This window comes from Eublepharis macularius, chromosome 1, assembly GCF_028583425.1.
Source record: "Eublepharis macularius isolate TG4126 chromosome 1, MPM_Emac_v1.0, whole genome shotgun sequence".
NCBI classification, from domain to species: Eukaryota; Metazoa; Chordata; class Lepidosauria; order Squamata; family Eublepharidae; genus Eublepharis; species Eublepharis macularius.
This window is the reverse complement of record NC_072790.1, coordinates 250776425-250802617: the sequence shown is the minus strand read 5'-3', so window position 1 is coordinate 250802617 and position 26193 is coordinate 250776425. Positions and strand designations below refer to the sequence as shown.

The 26193-nt window shown below is 49.6% G+C and overlaps 1 protein-coding gene across 1 annotated transcript; it reads left to right on the top strand.

The window, feature by feature from the left end:
* Positions 1–929: 929 nt before the first annotated feature.
* LOC129325742 (neuronal acetylcholine receptor subunit alpha-7-like) lies at positions 930–25414 on the top strand. Its single transcript, XM_054973610.1, has 10 exons — positions 930–993; positions 8235–8374; positions 12405–12449; positions 13484–13593; positions 16312–16391; positions 17646–17813; positions 19027–19221; positions 22240–22326; positions 23116–23225; positions 23942–25414. The coding sequence occupies exons 1-10, from the start codon at positions 930–932 to the stop codon at positions 24455–24457; spliced, it is 1515 nt and encodes a 504-aa protein (XP_054829585.1). The 3' UTR covers positions 24458–25414.
* Positions 25415–26193: the final 779 nt, after the last annotated feature.

The following is a 26193-nucleotide window of genomic DNA, read 5'->3' as shown; positions in this document are numbered from 1 at the left end:
TCTTTACTATCCTTCATCTGACGAAGAGAGCTGACGTTCTTGAAAGTGTATGCTTTGATAAAGTTGGTTAGTCTTAAAGGTGCTACTGGACTCTTTACTGTCCTTCATCTGACAAAGAGAGCTGTGGTTCTTGAAAGCTTATGCTACAATAAAGTTGGTTAATCTTAAAGGTGCTACTGGGCTCTTTGCATCTGATGAAGAGAGCTGTGGTTCTTGAAAGCTTATGCTACAATAGTTGGTTAGTCTTAAACGTGCTATTAGGCTCTTTCCTATGATGCATCTGACAAAGAGAGCTGTGGTTCTCGAAAGCTTATGCTACAATAAAGTTGGTTAGTTTTAAACAGGGCTTTTTTTCAGGGGGAACGCGGGGAACTGGAACCTCTTGTAAATGGGCACATGGCTGGTGGCCCCGCCCCCTGATCTCCAGACAGAGGGGAGTTGAGATTGCAAGCAGTGCAGAGGGCAATCTAAACTCCCCTCTGTCTGGAGATCAGGGGGCGGGGCCACCAGCCATGTGACCATTTTCTCTGAGGGCAACCCACTGAGTTCCACCACCTCTTTTCCCAGAAAAAAAGCCCTGGTCTTAAAGGTGCTACTGGGCTCTTTCCCATTATGCATCTGACGAAGAGAGCTGTGGCTCTCGAAAGCTTCTGGATATCAATTTAAAGTTGCTACCGGACTCGTTCCCATATCGCAATAGCAAGCAACGGTGGCGTTCTACCCTTCCCCAGGCTCCGCCCCCCAAATCTCCAGGAACCTCCCTCCCCCGAGTTGGCAAGCGCCCTCCCCACCTGGTCTGGCGGGCGGGCGCTCCGCCTCCTTCGGGGAGAGGCCAGCGGCGGGCGCCTGCCTCCGTGTCGCCTCCCCGCCGAGCCGCGCGAGCCTCGTCCGCCTGTCCCGGCGCAGCGGCGCGTCCTCCGGGGCGCGGGATGGGGCCGGCCGCTCGCCTGCTGGCCCTGCGCGCCTGCCTCGGCCTCGGCCTCTGCCTGCCAGGTAAGGCGCCCGCCGGCGGGGCTGCGGCTCCCCGGGCTGCTTCGGGCGCAGGGGGTGGCCGGTGGGGGGCGAGGCGGGCCGCGGAGCCGAAATCCGGAGGGATCCCGCCCGCATCGCGTGTTTGCTGGAAGGGAAGGCGACCCCCGTAAAAGACCCCCCTCCCCTGGTCTTACTTTTGGCTGCCTGGTCGCATTTATCGGCTGCCCTCTGGATATCCATTTATTGTACGGAATGTTTGAAAGTTTTTAGGTGTTTTACCGTTTTTATAATTGCGTGCATTTGTATATGTTTTACAATTGTTGCAATCCGCCCTGAGCCCGTTTACGGGGGAGGGCTGAATAAAAATCCAAAATAAAACAAAATGAATTTTAAAAATGGTTTTTTTAAACAACTGGGCATAACTTGTACGTGAATCGGAGACGACCTCCCCTCTTTTTTTTCCTGATGGCGTCCGGGGGTGGGGGGAGTAGTTCTTGCGCTGGAGTAAATGCCGTCTAATCCGGAGAAATCTAGCCCCCCCCCCTAACGTGTTTACTCAAAAGGAAGGCGACCCCCTCCCTTAAAAAGCAATATATACCACTTTTTCTGACAGCACATAACTGTAACTTGTATGCGAATGTGAGACAACCTCCCCTCTTTTTTCTTTTGATGGCATTGGCGGGGGGGGGGGGCTGTTCTTGCTTTGGAGTAAATACCGTCTACTCCAGAGAAATCTAGCTCCCATTTACTCGAAAGGAAGCCGACCCCTCCTAAAAATGATACTACTTTTTTAAAAAGGACATAACTGCGACTTGTATGCAAATTTGAGACGAACTCCTCTTTTTTGACGGGGGGGGGGCCTGTTCTCCAGTTCTTGCCTTGTAAATACCGTCTAATTTGCATCAAAGAGCCCCCCGGGCTTTGGCATCCGAGTGTTTCTCCGTCTGCTCTGGAGGCAAGGAAGCAGGAAATTTTGAGTGTGGAAGGTATGGAGAGCGGGAGTCGGGGAGGGGAGGGACCTCAACACAGCATAAAGCTATAGAGTCCGTCCCCCGCCAGCAGCCCCTTTCTCCAGGGGAACTGATTTCTATGCTCTAGATACCAGTTGGAATCCCAAGAGTTCTCCAGGCCCCACCTGGAGGTTGGCAACCCTAGCAGGCCAGCTTGTCACATGTCACTCCAGGGCTAGGGTTTGGAGGGGCCACTTTGGCCCGGCTCCCTCCAGGACATTCAGGGACTGAGCTGGCCAGGAAGAGAGCAGCCCCCTGCCCCCCCCATGCTGGCTATTTTACATTAACGTAGGCAGTCCCGTTGGAGGGGGGGGTCTGCAACATCCCAGCTTCTGCCACCCCCTTCTCAGAGGGTCTCTGTGTCAAAAGTCCTGCCCCAGTACTGTGAAGTTGGCTTGCCTGGATCTAAGCGAAGGTTAGCTAGTCCGGCATCCCACCGCTGACTGCAGACAGCGATATTCAGCCTCTGCAAAGGAGAGAACATGCAAGGCAACAGCTCTCCCCGGCACCTGTCCCCAGAGGTAGACTGCCTCTGTACATGGGAGTTCTATTTTGCTGTTGTGGCTAATAGCTGCAGACAGAACTTTGCTGTCTCCTGTGGATGCCATTATTTTCCTGGAGGAGAGGTCCCTCAATGGCTGCTAGCCATGATGACTGAAGAGAGCCTCCATATCCAGAGGCAGCAAAGCTCTGAATGCCGGTGCTGGGAGGCAGCACCAGGGGAAGGCCTCGGTCTCTACACCCTGGTGCTTTGGCCCTCCAGGGAAACTATCCGGCTGCTTTATGAAACAGGATGCTGAACTAGAGGGGCTGCTGGTCTAATCCGGCAATTCTTTTCGCCCCCTTTAAAGTCACATAGGCCAGTGGCTGTGCCCGATCTTGTGGCGGTGAATTCCACAGGTTAGCTTCCCGGCTTTTGCAAAAAAACATTTTTCCCCCTTGGGGGGCTGCCCTGACTGGGTACAGCCAACCTGCGGCCTCAGTCCCTGCAGAGTCCAAGCCTTGCAAAGGAGACAGAGGGCGGCTGGGTTCATCAGCCTTCGACTGCTGGCTGCCACAAGGGAAGCATCTATTTTCTGGGCACAGCCCTGAGAATTGATAAACAGGCCTGGGATGTGGTTAGACACAGTGGGACAAAGCAGGGGGACGACCAGAGGGTATATTGTCGAAGGCTTTCACGGCCGGAGAACGATGGTTGTTGTGGGTTTTCCGGGCTGTATTGCCGTGGTCTTGGCATTGTAGTTCCTGACGTTTCGCCAGCAGCTGTGGCTGGCACCTTCAGAGGTGTAGCACCAAAAGACAGAGATCTCTCAGTGTCACTCAGAGGGTGAATGCGAGTGATCCACCTACGGAGAGACCGTGAAGGCAAACCAGGAGTGGGTAATTTCTCTGATCCAGAGCGGTTGTCGAGGCACAACCACTCTACCAGCATAACAAGAGGATGTTTTTGTGCAACTGTGGTGTGCAGCTGCAGCTGAACTCGCAATGATTTTATGAGTTCTATTCTTTTCTCTCCCTGCTCAAAAAAAAAATCCGGAGCTATTTATCCAGTACCAAAGAGCGGGAGGTATTATTTCCCCAGCTACCCCGTGGACTAGAACATTCCTTGGCAAATCTACGATTTGACTCATGTGTGTGTTTCTCTGTTTGTGGAAGTGACGCGGAGACTAAAGGGACCCTCCGCATTCAGAGACAAAGTAAACCTCTGAATAAATACCTGCGCCAGGTGGCCACACCGGAAAAAGGCCTCAGCCACTAAGCCCTGCTGTTGGCTCACTGGAGTAACTGTTTGGCCGCTGTGTGAGACGGGACGCTGGACTGGATCGACCGCTGGTCTGGTCTCTTGTGTTTTAACCCCTGCCCATGAGAACTAGAAGGCTCTTTTTGGCTAGGAAATTAACACTGGGTGTTCTCTGCCTCCGTGGTGAGGGTCGTTCTGCTTGAATGGATTGGGGAGGGTGCTGAAGCACAGAGGATGAGGTAGTGTGATGTAGTGGTTAGTTAGAGCAGGGGTTCCCAACCTCCAGGCCGCGGACTGGTACCGGTCCGTGGCCTGTTAGCAACTGGGCCGCACAGGAGGTGAGCAGGGCCGGATCAAGGGGGGGCAGAGGGGTGGTCTGCCCCCGGCACCGCCAGGAAGGGGGCACCAGGAGCAGCTGCCAGCTGCCGGGAGCATGTAGGCGGCAGTGCGGGCAGCCTCTTAGCCCCCCTGCACTGCCTTTCGCCTGCCCCACAGGACAGGGGGCGGCCGGCTAGCCGCACACCCCCTGTCCTGCAGGGCAGGCAAAAGGCAGCGCAGCCGCCCACACCATTTGCCCCTGTTCTGCGGGGCAGGCGAATGGCGCGGGTGGCCTCGCAGCCCCCTGCGCTACCTTTTGCCTGCCCTGCAGGACAGGCGACACGCGGCAAGCCGGCCGCCCCCTGTCCTGTGGGGCAGGCGAAAGGCAGCGCGGGGGGCTGCGAGGCTGCCTGTGCTATTCGCCTGCGGGGAGGCGAATGGTGCGGGCAGCTTCCCAGCCCCACACGCTGCCTCCGCTGCTCCACCCTGCGTGATGACATCACCGAAATGGCGAGGGGTTGGACTAGGGTTGCCCTGGGCACCGGCAACCCTAGATTCGGCCCTAGAGGTGAGTGGCGGGCGAGCACAGAGCCAGCTCCAGGGAGCAGGGGAGGTAGGGACCGTCCAGTTGCAGGAAAACAAGCTCAGGCCTCCCACTGATTCTGCATTGTGGTGAGTTGTATAATTATTTAATTATATCTTATAATGTAACAATAGAAATAAAGTGCACAATTGTATCATCCCAAAACCATTCCCCCCACCCTGGGTCCGTGGGAAAATTGTCTTCCATGAAACCAGTCCCTGGTGCCAAAAAGGTTGGGAACCGCTGAGTTAGTGTGTCAGACTAGGATCTGAGAGACCCGGTTCAGGTCCTTCCGGGCCGTGAAGCTTCTTTGCTATGTCCTTGGGCCACTTGCCGCCACCCTCATCTTCCTCACAGGGTGCTTGTGGGGATAAAATGGGGCACGGCTGGCCACATTCGCCATGCTGAGCTCCTTGGAGGAAAGACGGAATTTCAGAAATGGGATAGCTAATGACAAAAGTTTGGAAACGAGGGTGTTGTGGGGTTGATACTTGAGAACTGATCCAGTCAGCAGAGACAAGGGGCGATCTCCTTCCTGGACCGGGTGGAGAGGGAGTTCGAGTGCTTTCTCATCTCCGGCACGTACAAAAACAATAAAAAAGCAGGTCAGATCCTGGCTTCCTGGCTTGTTAGTTTTCTACAGGCAAGCATTTGGGGATAAGAGGTAGGGTTTGTTTATGTCTATCTTTGTAGCATTTAAACAGGCCACATGCTCCCAGACCTCTTTCGCACTCCTGATCCAGTCCCCCCCCCCAAAAAAACCTTATTCATTTCCCCCTAAGTCTCTCTCACCTTGCCCTAACCCAATTTTCTCCATTGCCATGATGGAGAAAGCTGCACCTGTTGGATCTCTGGCTTGCACAGCCTTACTAGGAAAAGGCAGCATCTGGCTTCCCTCTTCTGCCCAGCTGGCTTCCTGTTGGTAAATTGTTAGCAGAGTAAATAAAGCACAGTGGAAGAAGCAACTATGACATGCGGGTGTTTAGCTTCTAATAGCAGCAGAAAAGAGCAAGAGTCCAGTAGCACCTATAAGGCTAACAAAATTTGTGATCGGGTAAGAGCTTTTGTGAGTCACAGCTCACCCTACCACAAATTTTATTAGTCTTACAGGTGCTACTGGACTCTTGCTCTTTTCTACGACTACAAACAGACTAAAACGGCTACCCATCTTGGTCTAGCTTCTAATAAAAAGTTTACTTCTAGAATAAAGGGGAAGGGTTACGTGGAAAAGAAAACGACAGCCTAACTAAACTCTGTCTTGTTTCTTCGTCTTATTACTTTTGTCTCTTTTTCATCTCTGTAAACGTGGCTTCTTTTATTGAGTCCAGCCATCCCGTTTTGGGTCTTCCTCTTTTCCTCTTTTCCTACTGCCTTCCACTTTTCCTAGCATTATTGACTTTTCCAGAGAATCTTGTCTTCTCGTGATGTGACCGAAGTACGATAGCCTCAATTTTGTCATTTTAGCTTCTAAGGAGAATTCAGACTTGATTTGATCCAGTACCCACTTATTAGTCTTTTTGGCTGTCCATGGTATCCGCAAAACTCTCCTGGCCCTATGCTAAACTTGCTGTCATTGGCTTACAGAAACTTAACATTTGCAAAATCCAGCACTTCCCCATGGAATCTCCTGTACCCCATTTCTGGCTCATTCAAGAGGATTGTACAGGTGGGATTAGAGTGCATGTGGGGGTGGAGCAGTTGCTACTGGGAGTCATTGAATGTGTCCTGAGGTCCAATGCACCTCTCAATCTTCCCCTCAAAGTTCACTAGGGTTGCCTATCTCCCTGTGGGGCCTGGCTTTCCTGTGTGGCGTGCAGGCTGCTGCCTGCTTGCACTCCTCTCTCTCTGACTGGTTGGCTGTGGAACTCTGTTCTGAGGTAAAAATCAGGTCAAGGAAACTGCAGACAGTTGAAGAAAGATGGTACAAGACTCCTGAATAGGGATAACGCGTTTCGCTTTATTCTAACACCGTTGTGAATCTCAGGTGCTTTGCTATTATACTACAAAACCAACTTAAAAAAAATACCCTCACAAACCAAAAAATGTTACATTACATAAGAATGATAACTGGATTTAAAGTAGTTAAATACCATAGCGAAGCACGGGAATTAAGCTAGCATTTGCATATGAGAAGACAAGATTCTCTGGGAAAGTCATTAATGCTAGGAAAAGTGGAAGGCAGTAGGAAAAGAGGAAGACCTAAAAGGAGATAGCTGGACTCAATAAAAGAAGCCACGTCCTCCAGTTTGCAGGATCTGAGCAAGTCTGTTAATGATAGGACGTTTTGGAGGTCTTTCATTCATAGGGTCGCCATAGATTGGAGGCGACTTGACACCACCTCACTCACTCACTCACTCACTCACTCACTCACTCACTCACTCACTCACTCACTCACTCACTCACTCACACACACACACACACACACACACACACACACACACACACACAAATAAATGACTTGCAGTGCATGGCCTTCCTTTTCATGCTCTGTGGTTCCTCTAGAACTGTTAACACATTTTAGGACAATTCTGGAGTTTGTTTTTTCTCTTGGCTGCAAACATTCACTGCCCTCTCACAGACAGGCTGTGAGAAGTGAATGAATGCACGGTCAGCCCAGCTGATAGATGATGACCATCAATGACATGCCCTGGGAAAGTGGCACACAGATCCTTCCAAAAAGAGGCATGATGCAGTGCCAAGCCCCAGAATGGGCCTTGTTCTGTGGGTGGTGATTCTTTGATGGTTGTCCTCTGGACCCGTCTGCAGGAAATCCTCCTCAATCAGGGGAAATGACAAGGGAACAGGCTGTTTTGGCTTCCAAGTTACAGAAACCAAGGTTTGGAAAGCTCAGCAGTAATGTTGTTGTTGCCTAGAAACCTCCTAAATGGCCAATGAGAGCTCAGTGGGCATTCTTTTATTAAATCTACAGGGGTTGTTTCTTTTGTTTAGGAGAGCTTTAATCCTCCAATGTATTTTTAAAAAAGATTTCAGAGGTTTTTTCCTGCAACCCTAGCACTTCCTTCAGTTTTTAGAGAGATTCTCCCTATCTATATCCTTTACAGCGCAGTAAGAAAAGAGAAAAGATGGCATATAATGGCATAAATGAAAAATAATATGGCAGCTATGGGAGGGGTCAGGGTTGCTAGGTCCTCCCAAGTCAAAAGAGGGGGTCCGGGGGGGGGCACAGGTAATCATCCGTGCGCGCGCCCTCATCCCCTGGTGATTATATCATTCCCGAAGCCATGAGTCGCACTGGGGCATTCTTTAAAAATCCGCCTAAAATGCTATGTTGATGTGACCCGTTTCTTCTGGGTCGCGCCAGGAATCACAGGGGGATGCAGGCACACAGTTTGTGCATGGCGGTCGGGATGCTTCCCCCTGCTGGCCTGGATGCCTTCTCCCGCCACTGGTCAGGTGAGCATCAGCGGGATGCAGGGGCTTCCATGCCATAGCAGGGGACCTGGCAACCAGGGGAGGGGTTGGGGTGGCATTGCTGGGTGAGAGGTTTTATTATTCCTCTCTCCTCACATCTTTCTGGGGACAGTGCAGTGTGCAGTGGGTCTCCATGCGCCAGAGAGGTAACTGGGCTTTGCGCACTTCTGACTTCCAGGCGCCTGGGGAGGGATCTACCAGCGCCAGCTGCTGAAGGATTTGATGGAGGATTACACCCCGTTGGAAAGGCCGGTGGGTGATGACGCACAGCCCCTGACAGTCCACTTCACCCTGAGCCTCATGCAGATTATGGACGTGGTAAGCAGCAGAGCTGGGAGGCGCATTTGGGAAGGGTGGAATGTCAAGGCAGATTTCGCCAGGCTGATGTCTGCTTGCGAAGGTCTGGTTTGGGGATTCAGGTTGTTTGTTTGTTTGTTTGTTTTGCTGGAGGTGAGTCACCCACATGGTTTGAGAGCTTTAGAAGAACACAGTAATGAAATTAACTGTTAAACTTTAATAGTAAAGAGTCCAGTAGCACCTTTAAGACTAACCAACTTTATTGCAGCATAAGCTTTCGAGAGCCACAGCTCTCTTCGTCAGATGAAGGATAGTAAAGAGTCCAGTAGCACCTTTAGGACTAACATGAAACACAGGTAGCTCATAGGAGCACATGTTTAAGACCACAAGTAACGTAAGGCAACACAGTGGTGAAGTCTATGGTCCTTAACTCATTAGCGAAGCATCTGAGAGCCCCTCCCTACATTACTGGGATATGATAGCCCTCTTCAAGCATTCGAAGGACTGTCGCATAGAGGACAGAGCAGAGTTGTTTTCTGTTCCCCCAGCAAGTTGGACCAGAAACAACGGGTTAAAATTAAAGCAAAAGAGTTTTTGGCTAAACATTAGGAAGAACGTCCTGACAGAGCAGTTCCTCAGTGGAACAGGCTTCCTCGGGAGGTAGTGGCTCTCCTTCCTCGGAGGTATTTAATAAGAAGCTAGATGGTCATCTGATAGCTAGAATGATTCTCTGACTTAATATGAATGTACACAGACCAAGAGAGAGGGAGGGCATGAAGGGATGAGCTGATGCTTGGCACTCGTAGCCCTTTCTCAAATGCCCAGGGCAGGGCTAATTTCGAGGGGGAACGTGCAGGAACACTGTTCTGGCAGTTCTCCAAAGAGGTCACATGTCAGGTGGCCCCGCCCACCTGACTTTCAGCCATTTTGGGCCCGTTTCAGCCTGGATTGGGGCTGAAACAGCCTGGATTGGACCGCTGCCAGGAGGGAACCCTCCCCTGCCCAGCACTGACCCGATCTGGGCTGTTTCGCCCCCAAACGGCCCAAAAGAGCCCAAAATGACCACTTTCAGTCATTTAGGTCCCCTTTTTGCCATTTTGAGCCCCATTTTGGCCCTGAACAGCCAGGATTGGGTCCAAAACAGCCAGGAAAGGTGATGTCAGGGGGTGTGGCATATGCAAATCAGTTACACTAATGACACATTTCTGGTGATGTCAAGGGGGCATGGCATATGATAATATGTTATGCTAATGAGTTCCTCCAGCTCTTTTTCTACGAAATGACCCCTGGCCCAGGGTAATGCCAATTGCCAATCTGTAGTCAGGAAGGAATTTTCCTCCAGGCCAGATTGGCCGGGGGTGGGTGGGTGGGTGGTGTCCTAGAGGTTTCTTGCCTTTCTCTGGACATGGAGCTGGGGTCCCTGGAGGGAGGTGAAGGGGAAAAATTAACTGTGAATTTCCTGCATTGTGCAGAAGGTTGGTCTAGATGGCCCTGAGGGGATCCCTTCCAGCTCCATGTTTCTATGGACTGTCTGTTGCTGTAAATATGCTCCTACTAGATAGTTCCATGCTGTTTTATGTTTGTTTCAGCATTTCTACCCCCCCCCCCCCAGCTCTGTATTGGATTTCTGCTAGTTTTTTCACATTTATACTTTCCTCCTCTGTGATTTATTTATTGAATGTCTTAGCCAAAGTTCATATTGACTTATACTATGTAATCCGCTTGGAGTCTCAGTGAGAAAGGCAGACTATAAATAACATAAATAAAATAAATAGATCAGCTCCAGTGCCTTCTAAATTGTGACTCTCCCTACCGCCAGGAGTTCATGTCTAAAATGGAGGACGGATGCTGAGAGACTGTAAATAGAATTTGATTGTCATCGTTGAATTGTTTTATGCTATTAATAACTGCCTGGATGAAGAATATCGTTTGAAACGGGTTTAATTTGCTGGCTTCATATCACAGTTATTTTCAGCACCTATTTATATCCTTCTTGGAATCTTACAGAAGAATTTCAGAAGAATTTCTGCTATAATATCTGAGAAGGACCTTGTGTGAAGTATATTACCTGTGGATTGGACCTTTTGCACCGTCTCTTTAAATAAATCATTTGATTATTGGAGTGGTGTCTAACTTTATTGTTATCTTATGTACAACTCAGGTTCTTATAAACAGGAACTAGCACTTTGTATACAAATATAGGAATGATTTTGAAAACTGTTTACATAGCACTCCTGCACTTTAACTTAGTGTAGTGAAAGCAGTGTATAGAATTCCTTAGATGCTTGCCTTAAGTTGTAACCTGTTTAAATTGTAACCTGATTAGCAGGGGTCATTTCGTAGAAAAAGAGCTGGAGGAACTCATTAGCATAACTCATTAGCATAGGCCACACCCCTTGCCATCACTGGAAGTGTGTCATTAGCAGGACCGATTTGCATATACCACACCCCCTGACATCACCTTTCCTGGCTGTTTTGGACCCAATCCTGGCCATTCAGGGCCGAAATTGAGCCCAAAATGGCAAAAAGGGGTTGAAAATGGCCGAAAAGGGGCCCAAAATGGTCAGGATCAGGCCACTGCTGAGTGGAAGCGTGATCCACACCCGTCAGAGGCCCGATCCAGGCTGTTTCGGCCCCAATCTAGGCTGAAACTGGCCCAAAACAGCCGAGAGTCAAGTGGGTGGGGCCACCTGACATGTGACCTCTTTGGGGAACTGCCGGAACTGCGTTCCTGCGCGTTCCCCCTCAAAATGAGCCCTGCTGATTTGTATGGTTGTATATTCCACTCCAGCTTTACATGTAAAAACTCCTGTACAAGAAAAAATTGTTATAAATATTGATATAAATAATTCTACCATTTTGTTTTTGATTTATAACTTTGGAAATTATCCAGTTAGCTTGTCACGGCTGATTTTTGTGCTTTTGGTGCAGAAGCACAGCTATTACTATTAACTGATCTCCAGACTACAGAAATCAGTTTCCTTGGAGAAATTGGCTTCTTTGGAAGAGTGGTATATAAGTACACTCTTGTTGTTATGTTATTATTTGCTAATTGTTGCATGCATGCCTGTTTAATGCCTCTCTCCTGGAGGTCAGGAGATTTGAGAGGGACAAAATGAAAGTATTTCTAATGTACTTCATTTGGGCAATTCACTGGCACTAGTTGTGGAGACGGCCGCTGGCTTCAGATAGCTTTAAGTCCATGGAGGAGAATTCAGTCAATGGCTATTTGTCAGTCCTGGGGCGGCAGTCCCTGGCAGTTAGATCCCCAAGCCCCTCACAGCAAGCACTCAGGTGCATTGGTTGAAGAAACCTTATTTAGAGATCCATACAGTTCAGGTATACACTCCAAGGTAGCAGTTGGCAGAAGCGATTATTCAAACAATTGGACTACTAATTATAGGGGACAATCTCCCGCCCTTTGGGCCGTTTGCATTCAGGCGCGAAAACACAAAAAGTTACATGGGAACAGATTAGTTTAGTCTAGACAAAGTACAGAGTGGAATCATTCCCTCCAGTGAGAAAGGTACATTTCAGTACACAGCTGCAGCTCCGGTACAAGGACACTCAGAAGTGAAAGGTCATATTTCTTAGCGATAACAAAGGACACTGGCTCCTCTGGAAATTAGTATTAGCAGTCTAGGCACCCTCAGGTGACTTATATAAAATGCACAAGATACAGTATATAACGTTGACATTGCATCACTCTCAGTATAAGATGCAGAACACAATAATGGCATGGATGCTTGCATACATGACACTGTTAGCCGTGATGGCTAAATGAAACCTCCATGTTTAGAGGTACTATGCCTGCAAATAACAGTTACTTGGGGAAGAGCTGAGGCCTCCATGCCCTCCTTTTGGGCTTCCCTGGGGCATCCGTTTGGCTACCATAGCATCCTAGACTAGATGGATTTGGGAGGCTAGTCCAAGCTGAGTTTAAGCTTGGAGTTTTTAGACGGGCCAGATGCTTTAAAGGTAGACTTCACTTCCCTCCCCATCAGTCGCCTTTTTAATTCACACAAGTCTCTGTTTCATTTCCACTTTGTAGGATGAGAAGAACCAAGTTCTGACCACCAACGTCTGGCTCCAGATGGTAAGAAACTGTGATTTAGGGGTGGACAATCTATGGCAGGGGCATCTATGATTCTGCTTCTGCTGGGAAGGGTTTGAACCCTTATTAACGATAACTCCGAATGTTCTTGCCAAGCTGTACTTCCTAGAATATTTGAGACTGATGCCATGACACTTAAACTCAATAGCACACTGACCATGGTTTGTAGACAAGCCCCTCCGTCCCAGGTATGGGGTTGGCAGGTCTGTTCTGCCGATAGCAATGCTTCCCCCCTGGCACAAGGAGCATCCCCCCTGCATTTACAGCTGTCTGGAGCTGGTGGATTGGGTCCTGGTGGGAGGCACTGTTCCCCCCACCCCCATTCTTACAACTGCATAGTACCTTTTGCCAAAGCAATTGCAGTAGAAGTTACAGTAATGAAAGCTTTCTCAGATCCAAGCTACAAGAGACAAATTACACGAGGAGGAGCACGTGAAGGGAGTCGCCATGTTAGCCGAGAAGCTGGGCTTTAAAAGAGATCAGAAGGCTTTGTCGATTTCCACACTCTCTGCAGAGCCAGGAAAGATGGCTTGTCAGAGGGTTTGTTAATTTCCTCTTTGCCTCTGAAAGCTCTGTCAGTTTCACCCCTCCTAGGAGGAAAAGAGGAAAATAACAAACTCTCTGAGCAGCCATCTCCCTAGCTCTGTAGAGATGGGAAATGGACAAAGCCTTCCGATCTCTTTTAAAACTCAGCTTCCCTGCTAACATTGCGACTCCCTTCACGTGCGCCTCCTCCTCGTGTAATTCATGTCTTGTAGCTTAGCTCTCAGAGACCCAAAGAGCAAGATCTGGGTCCGATAGCACCTTGGACCTGTATCTTCCTTGATCAACTGCGGAGCAACCAGCTCCCCCCCCCGACCCAGAAACTATCTTCTAAGACCTGAGTGCATTATCCGAAGGAAACAGCATATCCAGTCCTGTGAATTTATTCTACATCTGCTCTTCTTGGGGCAGGGGAGGAAGAGGTTGGGAAGCCCTCTCAAGCCCCCTCATGCCCCCGCTCTCTCTCCCTCCAGTACTGGTATGATCATTACCTGCGATGGAACGAATCCGAATATCCCGGCGTGAAGACGCTCCGCTTCTCTGCTGACAGCGTCTGGACACCCGACATCCTCCTGTACAACAGGTGGGAGCAGCTTCTTTCTGGGATGCGTTGAGCCTTTTCCGGATCTTCTTGGGTCGTGAGACGGTGGCAGCCAGCCTGCAGGTTTTCGGGGTGGATGCAGAGCAAACGGTCCTGCTGCGAGGAACTGGGAAGGGATGTGAGGAGTGGAGTGGTGCAGAGCTCTGGGAGCTGGTCTGGAACACGGTCTGCTTCTCAGCTGTAGGTTTAGATGCGACCAGATTTCATCCTTCCTTGCGCAGGTGGTCTTGAGGTGCCAAACGGGACCTTCTCCTGACTTGGTGTGTTGGTGGTAACGTTCTGAGAAACTGGGGGGAGGTGATCTTATTTGGGGGGGGGGTCCTACTGGGGAGGTGAAATGCTGCGTGCTGTGGAACTGGGGCTGGTTCCTGTGCGACCCAGACATGGTCTTTTTGAGTTCCTTCCGTTTCTCCCTACTGGCTCAAGGGGTTGTGGAATGCCTTTTGTCCTCCAAGATGTCTGAGTTCCAGCTGAAGCGGAGACCTGGGACATCAAGGACTCTAAGAAATGGGGGAGACCCACTCCCTGGGGCATCTCAGGAACCAGTCCTTTAGACAAAGGGGAGGAAGAACCCTGAGGGAACCCCGAGGGCAGTGGTGGACCTACGTTTTTGGGACCCGGAAGCTTGAACTGTTACGGGGGCCCCTTCTCAATCAGCCACAATAAGGCAACCTCCAACAAGTTCCAAAGGACCTTGACTGCCCTTGCAAGGACCTCGAGGCCCAAATGGCGGAGAACGGGGTGGTGGGGTGGAGTCCTTGAAAATGGGCCATACCGTGAGCCCCTTAGAACTATTTAGCTGAGCACCAACGAAGGGTTCGAGGACCCACCGGGCACAATGTAGGCTATGGATAGAATCAAAATTTTGGAATTTGACCAATTACAGGGACATTTTGAGGCCGTACGAGACGGGTATTAGAGCATATTCTAAGGCCAATATTAAGCACTTCAACCCATTGGCTTATGATTCTGTCACTAAAATAGTCTTATTTTAATAACAAACACTTAAAAAAAAACTCCATCCGTTTTGTTGGAAAATTCACTCATTAAAAAAAAAGTTGCTTCAGGGGCCCTCCAGGATTATGGCAGCCCTGAAGCTTAAGCTTCCTTAGTTTGATGTATTGTCGAAGGCTTTCACGGCTGGAGAACAATGGTTGTTGTGGGTTTTCCGGGCTGTATTGCCGTGGTCTTGGCATTGTAGTTCCTGACGTTTCGCCAGCAGCTGTGGCTGGCATCTTCAGGGGTGTAGCACTGAAAGACAGAGATCTCTCAGTGTCACAGTGTGGAAAAGATGTTGGCAGGTCATTTGTATCTACTCAGGAGGGGTGGGGTTGAGCTGAGTCCTCCTGTAAGAGTTTCCCAGGGTGTGGAATGCTAATGGCGGGAGGCTTCACTGTATCCTGAGGAGGTTCTTTTGCATATGGATTGGTGCTTGATGTGCTAAAGACTGCACAGGGAAGCCATTGAAATTCACAAGCATAAGCAAAACTTCAACAGGAAAGAAGAAACCTTAAGATTGAACAGAGCATGGTTTCCAGTTCTGTAAAACACTAGGCTAACAAAACACTCTATACCCAACAATAGCCCTGCAGAGAAGATTAGCACATCAAGCACCAATCCATATGCAAAAGAACCTCCTCAGGATACAGTGAAGTCTCCCGCCATTAGCATTCCACACCCTGGGAAACTCTTACAGGATGACTCAGCTCAACCCCACCCCTCCTGAGCAGATATAAATGACCTGCCAACATCTTTCCCACACTGTGACACTGAGAGATCTCTGTCTTTCGGTGCTACACCCCTGAAGATGCCAGCCACAGCTGCTGGCGAAACGTCAGGAACTACAATGCCAAGACCACGGCAATACAGCCCAAAAAACCCACAACAACCTTCCTTAGTTTCATAGTGGATCTGCCCCTGCTCGAATCCTCAGATACGGAAGACACTTTCCTGAAAAGGCTGTCCCCTCGGGCATCCCCATTCGCCTTGGATGCCTGCGGTGAGGGCATTTCTGAGGAGGTGTCCTCTGTATCTGAGGATATTTGCCAAGGAAACCTTCTCAAGAAGACAGTCCCACAGGGTGCTTCCTTCTTGCCTATGGCGGTGGAGTTTACACTCCAGAATCTTCTTTCCCCTGCTGTAACATTTGGACTAGACAGCGAGGAAGATACCTTACCATCATGCACCCTATGGAGTTTCACCTCATTCTGCATTGGGTTTGTGGATTCTTCAACTTTGACTCAGTGGAGACCAGACAATTGGTGGACTTCACCTGTTGGACTGCAAATAACGCAGCTTTTCTCGAGCGGCTTGCCTGCGCGTAATGCTTGTGTATGAACTTGGTTTGAATGTTTTTCTTTTATGCATGTTGACCAATTATTGGATATAACCTGACTATTATTGTTTCATTGGATGTAACTTGATTACTATTGTTCTGAATATGGGGTTTATTTTGGTAATTGTTTGTGGATAATTTTTCCTCCCGCTGCGATTATTCGCCCCCTTTTTTCCTATGGCTGCTGAAGCAGCCGGAGAGGGGCCAGACTGCTGAAACGGAACGCCTCCTTTTCTTTGCTATCCTTGTAAAGTTGGATATCATTGGCCACATCAGGATTAGATGCTGTTTCGTTCCTTAGGATCTTTGGCCAAAAGAGATCCGGCACTGGCTAAACGATGCCTTGATTTCTTCTCTCCTCCCAGTGCCAATGAAGACTTCGATTCCACTTTCCACACCAACGTCTTGGTCAACTCTAGCGGTTATTGTCAGTGGCTGCCACCAGGTGAGGCCCAAATGGATCCGAGACATTTCTTGTGGGTGATAAATGGACTGGCCAGTGGCCAGAGATGCTTGCGTGGAGCCAGGTGTGATGTAGCAGTTCCCATCCATTAAAAAAAAAATAGGAATCTTGAACTACGGCTTCAGTTGCAGGGCCCAGGCGCCTTGCTCCGAAACTGCTGGCTGCCTTGGGAGTGAGAGCAATGGTTTAAACAAATCTTTGCTGCTCTGTACTGCCTCCTTTGCTGATGGCCAAAGGGCAGTACTGCAAGCTACCAACTCAGGTGATTCAAAAGAACCAATAGCGTTCCACCTGGCCCTAAAAGCTGCCCTGGCCAGGCATGGACAGAGCTGCTTGTAGGACATGCCCAACCCCTGCCTTGATGCGCTCGCTAGCTTCCTGGCCTAACCAATTCTTGCCTCTGCTACAAGCTTGGTAGGTAGCCTTAGCCGAGCTGGGCTTCGCTCACCCTTAGCCTCACCATCAGTCTGCAGTATGGGAAGGGAGAGAATAGCGCCAACCTACTTTACGGGGTTTTTTGCAAAGGTAATGCCAAGAATACGCAAAATTGATGCTACGTGTCATGAAGTATTAATAGGAATTAAGTAAGATGGTAGCTCCCCCTGCTGACGTTTTAAAGGAATGACTGTCTTTGCTCAGAACAGACTTGGAATCTCTTTTTCAGAATTCCAGAAGAGTTAGCTGTGTTAGTCTATAGTTGCAAAATAGTAAAGAGTCCAGTAGCACTTTTAACCAATGGTTGTTGTGGGTTTTCTGGGCTGTATTGCCGTGGTCTTGGCATTGTAGTTCCTGACGTTTCGCCAGCAGCTGTGGCTGGCATCTTCAGAGGTGTAGCACCAAAAGACAGAGATCTCTCAGTGTCACTTTTAACCAACTTTATTGTAGCATAAGCTTTTGAGAACCACAGCTCTGTCAGATGCATCGTCAGATTTCGAGAACCACAACTCTCTTCACCAGATGCATCGGCAGCTTTCAAGAACCACAGCTCTTTTTGTCAGATGCATCATCAGCTTTCGAGAACCACAGCTCTCTTCAACAGATGTATCTGACAAGGAGAGCTGTGGTTCTCGAAAGCTTATGCTACAATAAAACTGGTTAGTCTTAGAGGTGCTACTGGACTCTTTACTATTTTTCAGAGTTGGCGTTTTTGACAAGCAGTTGGCATTTTTGACAATTGCTGTTGCTCACTGTGACTCTGTGGCCCCCTCTCCCCCCGACCCAATTCTGTTTTCCCAGGCATCTTGAAGAGCACGTGCAGAATTGATGTGCGCTGGTTCCCCTTTGACACCCAGAAGTGTGATCTCAAATTCGGCTCTTGGACCTATGATGGCTGGCTGCTTGACTTGCGCCTGATGGAGATGGACACCTCTGGCTATGTAGCCAATGGCGAGTGGGACCTCGTGGGTAAGAGGGCACTTGGAGTAATCGCTGGCTCAAGTTGCTAGAACTCATGGTGCTCCTTGGATCCCTCTCTATCACCGCTCCACTTCTGGGGCCAAAGTGCCGGGTTATTTGAAAACACAGAAACAGAATAAACTATCCTGAACTATGGAAACAGATGCGTACATGCTTTTGCTAATTGGTTTGCTCTGAAAGGCCTCAAAGTTCTTAGTACTTCTGCAGCTGACAGAGCTAAAATCTGGTGCATGCAAAACTCAAGGCACCCTGATTACTAGGACTGTCTTGAAAGTGGAAATTTGTATGGCTGACAAACTTAATGCTTTCAGGTAAGTAGCTGTGTTGGTTTGCAGTAGAACAGCAGAACTGAAGTCCAGGGCCACCTTAGAGACCAAGAGGGCTTTTTTTCAGCTGGAACGTGGTGGAACAGAGTTCCGGCACCTCTTGAAAATGGTCACATGGCCAGTGGCCCCGCCCCCTGATCTCCAGACAGAGGGGAGTTTGGATTGCCCTCCGCGCCGCTTCCCCCTTGTTCCAGTTGACCCAAAGTGACATCACTGTGTGGTCCTGAGTTCCACCACCTCTTTTCCCAGAAAAAAAGCCCTGGAGACCAACAAGATTTCCAGGGTATACATTTTCAAGAGTAAACGTTCCCTTCTTCAGATTCAAATTTGATGCCGATTCTGTCTTAGAATCATAGAGCTAGAAGTTACCACAAGGGTCATCTAGTCCAACCCATTGCACAGTGCAGGAGATTCACAGCTATCCCTCCACTCTTCCAGTGACCCAGAGATTGGCGTTACTGTGGGCACATCAAGAAAGATCCCCGAGAGCCAAGCACTGCGTTACCCCTTTCTGCCCTCCCTCGCACAATCTGCCTAAGTCCATACTGAGTAAGAGTGTTCCATATTTCAGTGGAAAGCCAGACAGTGAAGTGCAGTGGAATGGAGGGATATGGAAGCAAAACAAATTGTGGAACCAGCGAGGGGATTTAGGGTGGCAGCCAGGAAAGTATGTCTGCAGAAGGCCACATTTCTTGCCCTTGAGCTGAATTCCAATTAGTTTTCTATGGTGGGGGGGAATATACAGCCGCTGCTGGGAAAGTATCTGTACTTGCTAGACGTAATCCGCATTTCTGCTTAAATTTTCACTTTGGATTTTGGGGGGCACACCATACCCCCCCATCTATGCTGACCGAAGCTTCTCCCCCTCCCCACAGGTGTGCCTGGCAGCCAGAACAAAGTTTTCTACGAATGTTGCCGGGAGCCGTACGTGGATGTCACCTTCGCGATCACGATGCGCCGCCGGACCTTGTACTATGCCCTCAACATGCTGGTGCCGTGCCTGCTGCTCTCCGCCATGACATTTCTGGTCTTCATGCTGCCGGCTGACTCCGGGGAGAAGATTTCTCTGGGTAAAGCTCCTGCTGGCTAGAGGCAGGATGTGGGGCAGCAGGGGGAGTGGGCGGAGGAGAAGCTGAACAGTAGATGGGCCCAGCTCATGGAAGGACAACGGTTGGAGGGAGTCAACGTTTTACTGGGGAGATAAATGCCCACTCGGTGGGCGAAGGGGCGAGCACAAGAAATGTGAAACGTCAAGATTGCCAGCTCTGAGGAGGGAAATTCCTGGAGATTTGGGGGGTGGAGCCTGAGGAGGGTGGAGTTTGGGGAGGGGAGGTGCCTCAGCAGGGTATAATGCCACAGAATCCACCTTCCGAAGCAGCCATTCTGTCACGTATGCCATGCGTCCATGCTGTTGTTGTGTTATATGCCATCACCGTGTTTTATACTGAGAATGATGTGGACAATTCTACCATTGTGGTTTACTGCATTTTATATTATAATACTGTATCTTACGTATTTTATAAGAAGACTCCTGAAGGTGTCCAAACTGCTAATATTCATTGCCAAAGGAGCTGGCAAGCGCTCCCTTATCTCTAAGAAATACACGCTTTCATTTTTGCATGGCCTAGGCTAAGAGCTTGCAGCTGGGTAGTAACGTGTATCTGTTTCACAGGAGAGAAGATTCCACTGTGTACCTTTTCTCAGACTAAACTGCTTTTTATTCCCATGTAACTTTTTAGGCTTTCGCACCTAAATGCAAAGGGGTGGGAGAACGTCCCTCTATATCAGTAGTCCTATTGTTTATAATAATAATAATAATACTCGATTTATATACCGCCCTTCAGGTCAACTTAACGCCCACTCAGAGCAGTTTACAAAATATGTCATTATTATCCCCACAACAAAACACCCTGTGAGGTAGATGGGGCTGAGAGAGCTCTGAGAGAGCTGTGACTGACCCAAGGTCACCCAGCTGGCTTCAAGTGGAGGAGTGGGGAATCAAACCCGGCGGCTCTCCAGATTAGAGTCCCGCGCTCTTAACCACTACACCAAACTGGCTCTCTGGTTTGCCTAATTACTTCTGCCAACTTTTCGCTATGAGTGAATACCTGAACTGAATGGATCTCTGAATAAAGTTTTTCACCCAATGCATTTGTTTGTTTGCTGTGGGGGACTTGGGGATCTTGCTGCCAGGGACTGACACTCTAGGGCTGACACATTTTCTCCAGGGGAACTGCTCCGTGTAGTAGGCTTGTCAACCTCCAGGTGGCGGCTGGAGATCTCCCTGATGTACAACTGATCCCCAGATGACAGAGATCAGTTCCCCAGGAAAAAAATGGCTGCTTTGGAGGGTGGATTCTGTGGCATTATACCCTGCTGAGGTCCCTCCCTTCCCCCAAACTCCACCCCCCCCCCCAAATCTCCAGGAATTTCCCAACCCAGAGCTGGCAACCCGACTGTGTAGTCTGGCAATAAGGAGCAATTCTAGGGGATCTTTGGGCCCCATCTGGAGGTTGGCAACTCTGGGAACACCAAGGAACTAAATACAAACATCCTAATCTTTTAAGAGAGTATTTTACTATGGTGTCATTTTAATCAAAATAAAAAGTCAAGAAAAGCTGTTGGCCCAAAGATCTTTTCAGTGGTCCCAGTTCTGTTGAGTTTCATGGCCATCTGGACGGTGAAAGCAAATTGACTTCTTACGGAGGGAAACTATACAATTTTGCCCCCGCTGTGTCCTGATAGCCCAACAGATCAGTGGGTCTGAAATTCAGGACTCGGAAGTGGGTCCCGCCTCTCTCAGGTTGGTTGTGCGGCCGGGAGGGTGGAGGCAGAAGTGCTTGGAGAGGCGGTTCTGAGAGGCTTGATGGCTGATTTGCGTTTGCCTCTTTCTGTGTAACGTGTGAAACGGCCATGAAACGCAGCCCGGCGCTCAGTCATGCTCTCCAGGGGTCATTTCGTAGGAAAAGAGCTGGAGGAACTCATTAGCATAACTCATTAGCATCTCATATGCCACACCCCTTGCCATCACCAGAAGTGTGTCATTAGCATAGCTGATTTGCATATGCCACTCCCTTTGACATCACCTATCCTGGCTGTTTTGGACCCAATCCTGGCCATTCAGGGCCAAAATTGGGCCCAAAATGGTAAAAAGGGGCCCAAAATGGTCAGGATCGGGCCACTGCTGAGCGGGAGAGTGATCCACCACCCGTCAGAAGTCCAATCTGGGCCATTTCGGTCCCAGTCCAGGCTGAAACAGGCCCAAAATGGCTGAGAGTCTGGTGGGCGGGGCCACCTGTCATGTGACCTGTTTGGGGAACTGCCGGAACTGCACTCCTGTGCGTTCTCCCTCAAAATGATCCCTGATGCTCTCTATTAATAAATGCTGATCATGAAGAATAAAATACAAACGTGTTCATACTAACTAATGTGAGATTCTTATGTTTGAAAAATGTAATATGGAACAACTTTGCATGCAGTCCCAGATGGGGTTGCTAACTCTGAGTTGGAAATTCCTGGAGATTTAGGGGGTGGAGCCTGGGAGGGTGGGGTTTGGGGAGGGGCTTCAAACAGTCTAGGAGAGAGCCAGTTTGGCGTAGTGGTTAAGAGCACGGGACTCTAATCTAGAGAACCGGGTTTGATTCCCCACTCCTCCGTGTGAAGCCAGCTGGGTGACCTTGGGTCAGTCACAGCTTCTCGGAGCTCTCTCAACCCCACCCACGTCACAGGGGGATTGTCGTGAGGATAATAACAACACACTTTGTAAACTGCTCTGAGTGTCCTGAAGGGCGGAATATAAATCGAATGCTGCTGCTGTTGTTACTACACCATAGAGTTCCCCCTTTAAAGCAGCCATTTCCTCCTGAGGAACTGAACTCTGTGTAGATCTGTTGTATTTCTGGGAGATCTCCACTTCCTACTTGAAGGTTGGCAGCCATAGTCCCAAAAAGGAAAGCAACTTTTGAAGCAGGCCCAAAGGTACACTGTGTAATCCGCCTTAAGTCTCAGTGAGAAAGGCGGACAATGAATGAATGAATGAATGAATGAATGAATGAATGAATGAACAGGGTTCTTTTCTCCCTGTGCAGGCATCACCGTCCTGCTGTCGCTCACAGTCTTCATGCTACTGGTGGCAGAGGTGATGCCAGCCACATCGGACTCCATCCCTCTCATTGGTATGTGAAATACGGTGGGGTGCAGACGGGTTTGGGGGCAGGGTTGCCCTGTTTGAGGGCCGTGCTCCATTTTGAGAGGTGCCAGGGCACAAACTGGCTGTGAAGGTGAGCCCTCTGCTCTGGGAAGATTTACTTTCTGTGCCCAGAATGTGGGGGGTAGGCTGTGGGTGGGGTCTCTTCTGCCAACCACAGAGCCTTCCCTGAGTTGCAAGAGGGGCTGGAGGGGGTCCCCCCGGCCCCTCTCTGCTATGCCAAAGAGTTAATTTGGATGGCAATTCCCAACCTCTTCTGGCAAAAAGGATCCACACACTATTCTTTTAGTGGTTATATCAGCGATGGCTTTGAAAACTTCCCATTTGGGAGTGTGAATTGATTATCAGTTTCTTCTTGGAAAAGGCTCCTTGTCTTGTGGACTGCTTACTTTTGGGTAAGAGAAAGACAGTATGGAGTAGTGGTCAGAATAGGAGTCTCAGGTTCGAATTCCTGCTCTGCCATCGAAGCTGGCTGGTTGCTCTTGCGCCAGTTATACCCTTTCAGCCTAGCCTACTACAGGGTTGCGAGGATAAAATGACAGCATGTAATCCTTTTTTGGGGAGAAAGGCGGGGTATTAAATCAAGTAAGTAAATAAATACTTAATTTCTTTAATGTTATAAGCCGTGCCAAGTACGCCATAGAAGGGTGGGATTGTAGCTGTGCAGCCCTCTAGCGATGCCCACGGGGTGAGTCTTCCAGAATTTTCATCTGCGGATTCCTCTGCTCAGGCCCCTTTTTTTCTGCTTCTTCTCCAGGACAGTATTTTGCCAGTACCATGGGGATGGTAGGCCTGTCTGTGGTCGCCACGGTCTTCGTGCTACAGTACCATCACCACGACCCCGACAGCGGCTGCATGCCCAAATGGGTGAGTGTCCTTCTCTTGGAGAGGATTCTTGCGCTACTTATTCTTGCTCCGCCACTTCTCCAGGCCTGAGCCCAATGCCTCAGCCTGCACCTCCATGGGCTACCACCTCCCCTTCCTCTTCCTTCCAGGCCTTCCTCAAAAGCCACCCCTTGGTCTTTATCCCCCAGTGTCATGAAGAACTCACCGGCCGCCATGCATCCCTTCTTACCTTGCTTTCTCCTCCCCTGTCCTTCCAAATTGTAAATTCTCTGCTTCTCACTGCAGGATGTGTCCCTGTTGCTTATGTTAGTACTTCTGCTGAGTGAGTGCCTGGTACATTGCAAGCCCAACAGAAGTTATAATGGTTACTCAAAAACAGGGCTTTTTTTCAGCTGGAACACGATGGGATGGAGTTCCGGAACCTCTTGAAAATGCTGAGGACGGTTTAAACTTTTAAAAACTCCCCCCTTGTTCCATCTGACCCAAAGTGACATCCTTGGCCTTGGGAGCATGCGTGCACTTTGCACACACACATGTGGTAGCAGGGGCACCACCTCCTGCCAAGAATTGCCCTCTTTGCTGGCAACCCACTGAGTTCCACCACCTCTTTTCCCAGAAAAAAAGCCCTGCTCAAAAGTAACTAGATTTCCAGGGCATGAGCTTTCTTGTTTGCCTGTAGAAAACCCACGCCATCTTCTTCGGTTTGGTCCGCCCAATATCTTTCTTTCCCCACACAGGTTCAGGTGGTGGTGTTGCGTTGGGGTGCCTGGCTGCTGCGCATGCGTCAACCCGGGGAGGAGCCCATGGGGCGGCCCCACTGCGCTCCCAGCCTCCTGAGCTGCAGTTCCGACAACAGCGAAGGCAGCCCCGTGCCGACCCAGCAGGCTGCGCCGGTGGTTGCCATCGCCAACGGCAACCTTCCTTACGCGGGCATCCCGGCGGCACCCCTGCCCACCAAGCCTCCTGAGGTGCCACGGCCTTTTCTCCCATCGCCAGAGCCCCAGCCCTCCACCCCTGAGGAGATACTTAGCATCCCCGAATTGGGCCGCATCTTGGAGGAACTGCGTTATGTGGCTCAGTGCTTCCGGGGACGAGACGCCGCTAAAGCCTCCTGCAGCCAGTGGAAGTTTGCCGCCGCGGTTATCGACCGCCTCTGCCTGGTCACTTTTGCCCTCGTCCACATCGTCTGCTTGATCGGCATCCTCATGTCAGCCCCGAACTTCGCTGAGGCCGTCACAAAGGACTTCCTTTGAAGCCCTGGTGACAGAATTCCCCTGAAGGGAATGAGGCAGGCACAGCTGTGGCCTCCCTTCTTGGACACCCGGACAGGTATTACTCGAGACTTTCTGCCAGGCTTCATTGAGGACAACAGGCCTTGCATGCAATGGTGTTGCCAACCCTATGGAGACCCACCTATGAAGGCAATGCACCGAGCATCGCACCCTGTCCAGCATGCTGAAAGTCATCCTGCCACCTCCCCCAGTCCATCTGCTCTTTTTCTCCCACCGGCCAGTATGGTTGCCAACTCTAGGTTGGAAAATGCCTGAATATTTGAGGGTGGAACCTAGGGAGAGGGACCTCAGTGGGGTAAAATGCCATAGAGTCCCCCCTCCAAAGCTGCCATTTCTCCAGGGGAACTGATCTCTGTTATCTGGAGATCAGTTGTAATAGCAGGGGATCTCCAGGCCGCACCTGAGGGTTGGCAACCCCGCTGCCACAAACTCAAGACTTACCCCTAGAATTCCATACCTGGTTCCTTTTTACCACCTCGGTGGAACACTTTTTAAAGTATCAGAGCTCAAAAACTAAGAGTCCTGATCCAGAGGAGTTAGCCGTGTTAGTCTGTAGTAGCAAAATCAAAAAGAGTCCAGTAGCACCTTTAAGACTAACCAACTTTATTGTAGCATCTGACGAAGAGAACTGTGATTCTCGAAAGCTTATGCTACAATAAAGTTGGTTAGTCTGCTGGACTCTTTTTAAGAGACCTGAGATTTTTTAAAAACATGGGGCAGGACTGGAGGCAAGTTTAAGTGAAGAAAACTCAGATAGGCCCTGCACTTCCCCTTCTGGAGCATGGCCGCCTCGGCCTCCTCTCATCTGTGAGGTGGAAATCAGGTTTGGAGGGACCTTGTGCAGTTGCTGTGAGGGGAAAAACGCAATAAAGTTTCTGAAGCACTTTGCAAATGAAGTGTGGTCATCTAGCTGTTGTGGAACTGGAGAGAATTAAAGAAAAACTATTTTGGATGCTGCAAGTCCGGGTGATATTTTCCCCCCGAGTCTCATAGTCTCCCCACACCAACCATCCCCCCCCCGCCTCTATGAAGCTTATAATTCTGGATACACAAAGATTCGTTCCATGTGTCATAGAATGTGAGAAAGAGATTCACGCTCAATTGGGATGTAAGCATCCCTCTTTCCACCGAAATCCATCTCCATAGGGGCAGCCAACATTTGCCTAGCCATGAAGGCAACCTCAACAACTGTATGGGGGTGATACAATGAAATCTTTTCTGACCCCCACATCCACCCAGAAGGATGAGGAGAAGGCAGGCAGAAAGAAGTTTTTTAGCCCCCTCTCTGAACAAGTCTTTTAATGCTAGGATGTTTTGGAGGGCTCTCATTCATAGGGTCACCTTAGGTTGGAGGCGACTTGACGGCACATAACACACACACACACACACGTAATACCAAAATTGAGGAATTTACATAACAATAGCAGCAGCAACAATAGTGTGCTTATATACTAGGGGTGGCCAAACTGCGGCTCGGGAGCCACATGTCCCGAGCCGCAGTTTGTAGTGGCTCATCTAGACATATTGTGCGGCTCCCGAAGGTTTCTGAGTATTGCCGTGGCCATACATTTTATTTTAGTCTAGTTTATTTCCCTCCGTCCCTTTCTTTCCATGTCCCTCCCTCCCTCCCTCCCTCCCTTTCTTTCTTTCTTTCTTTCTTTCTTTCTTTCTTTCTTTCTTTCTTTCTTTCTTTCTTT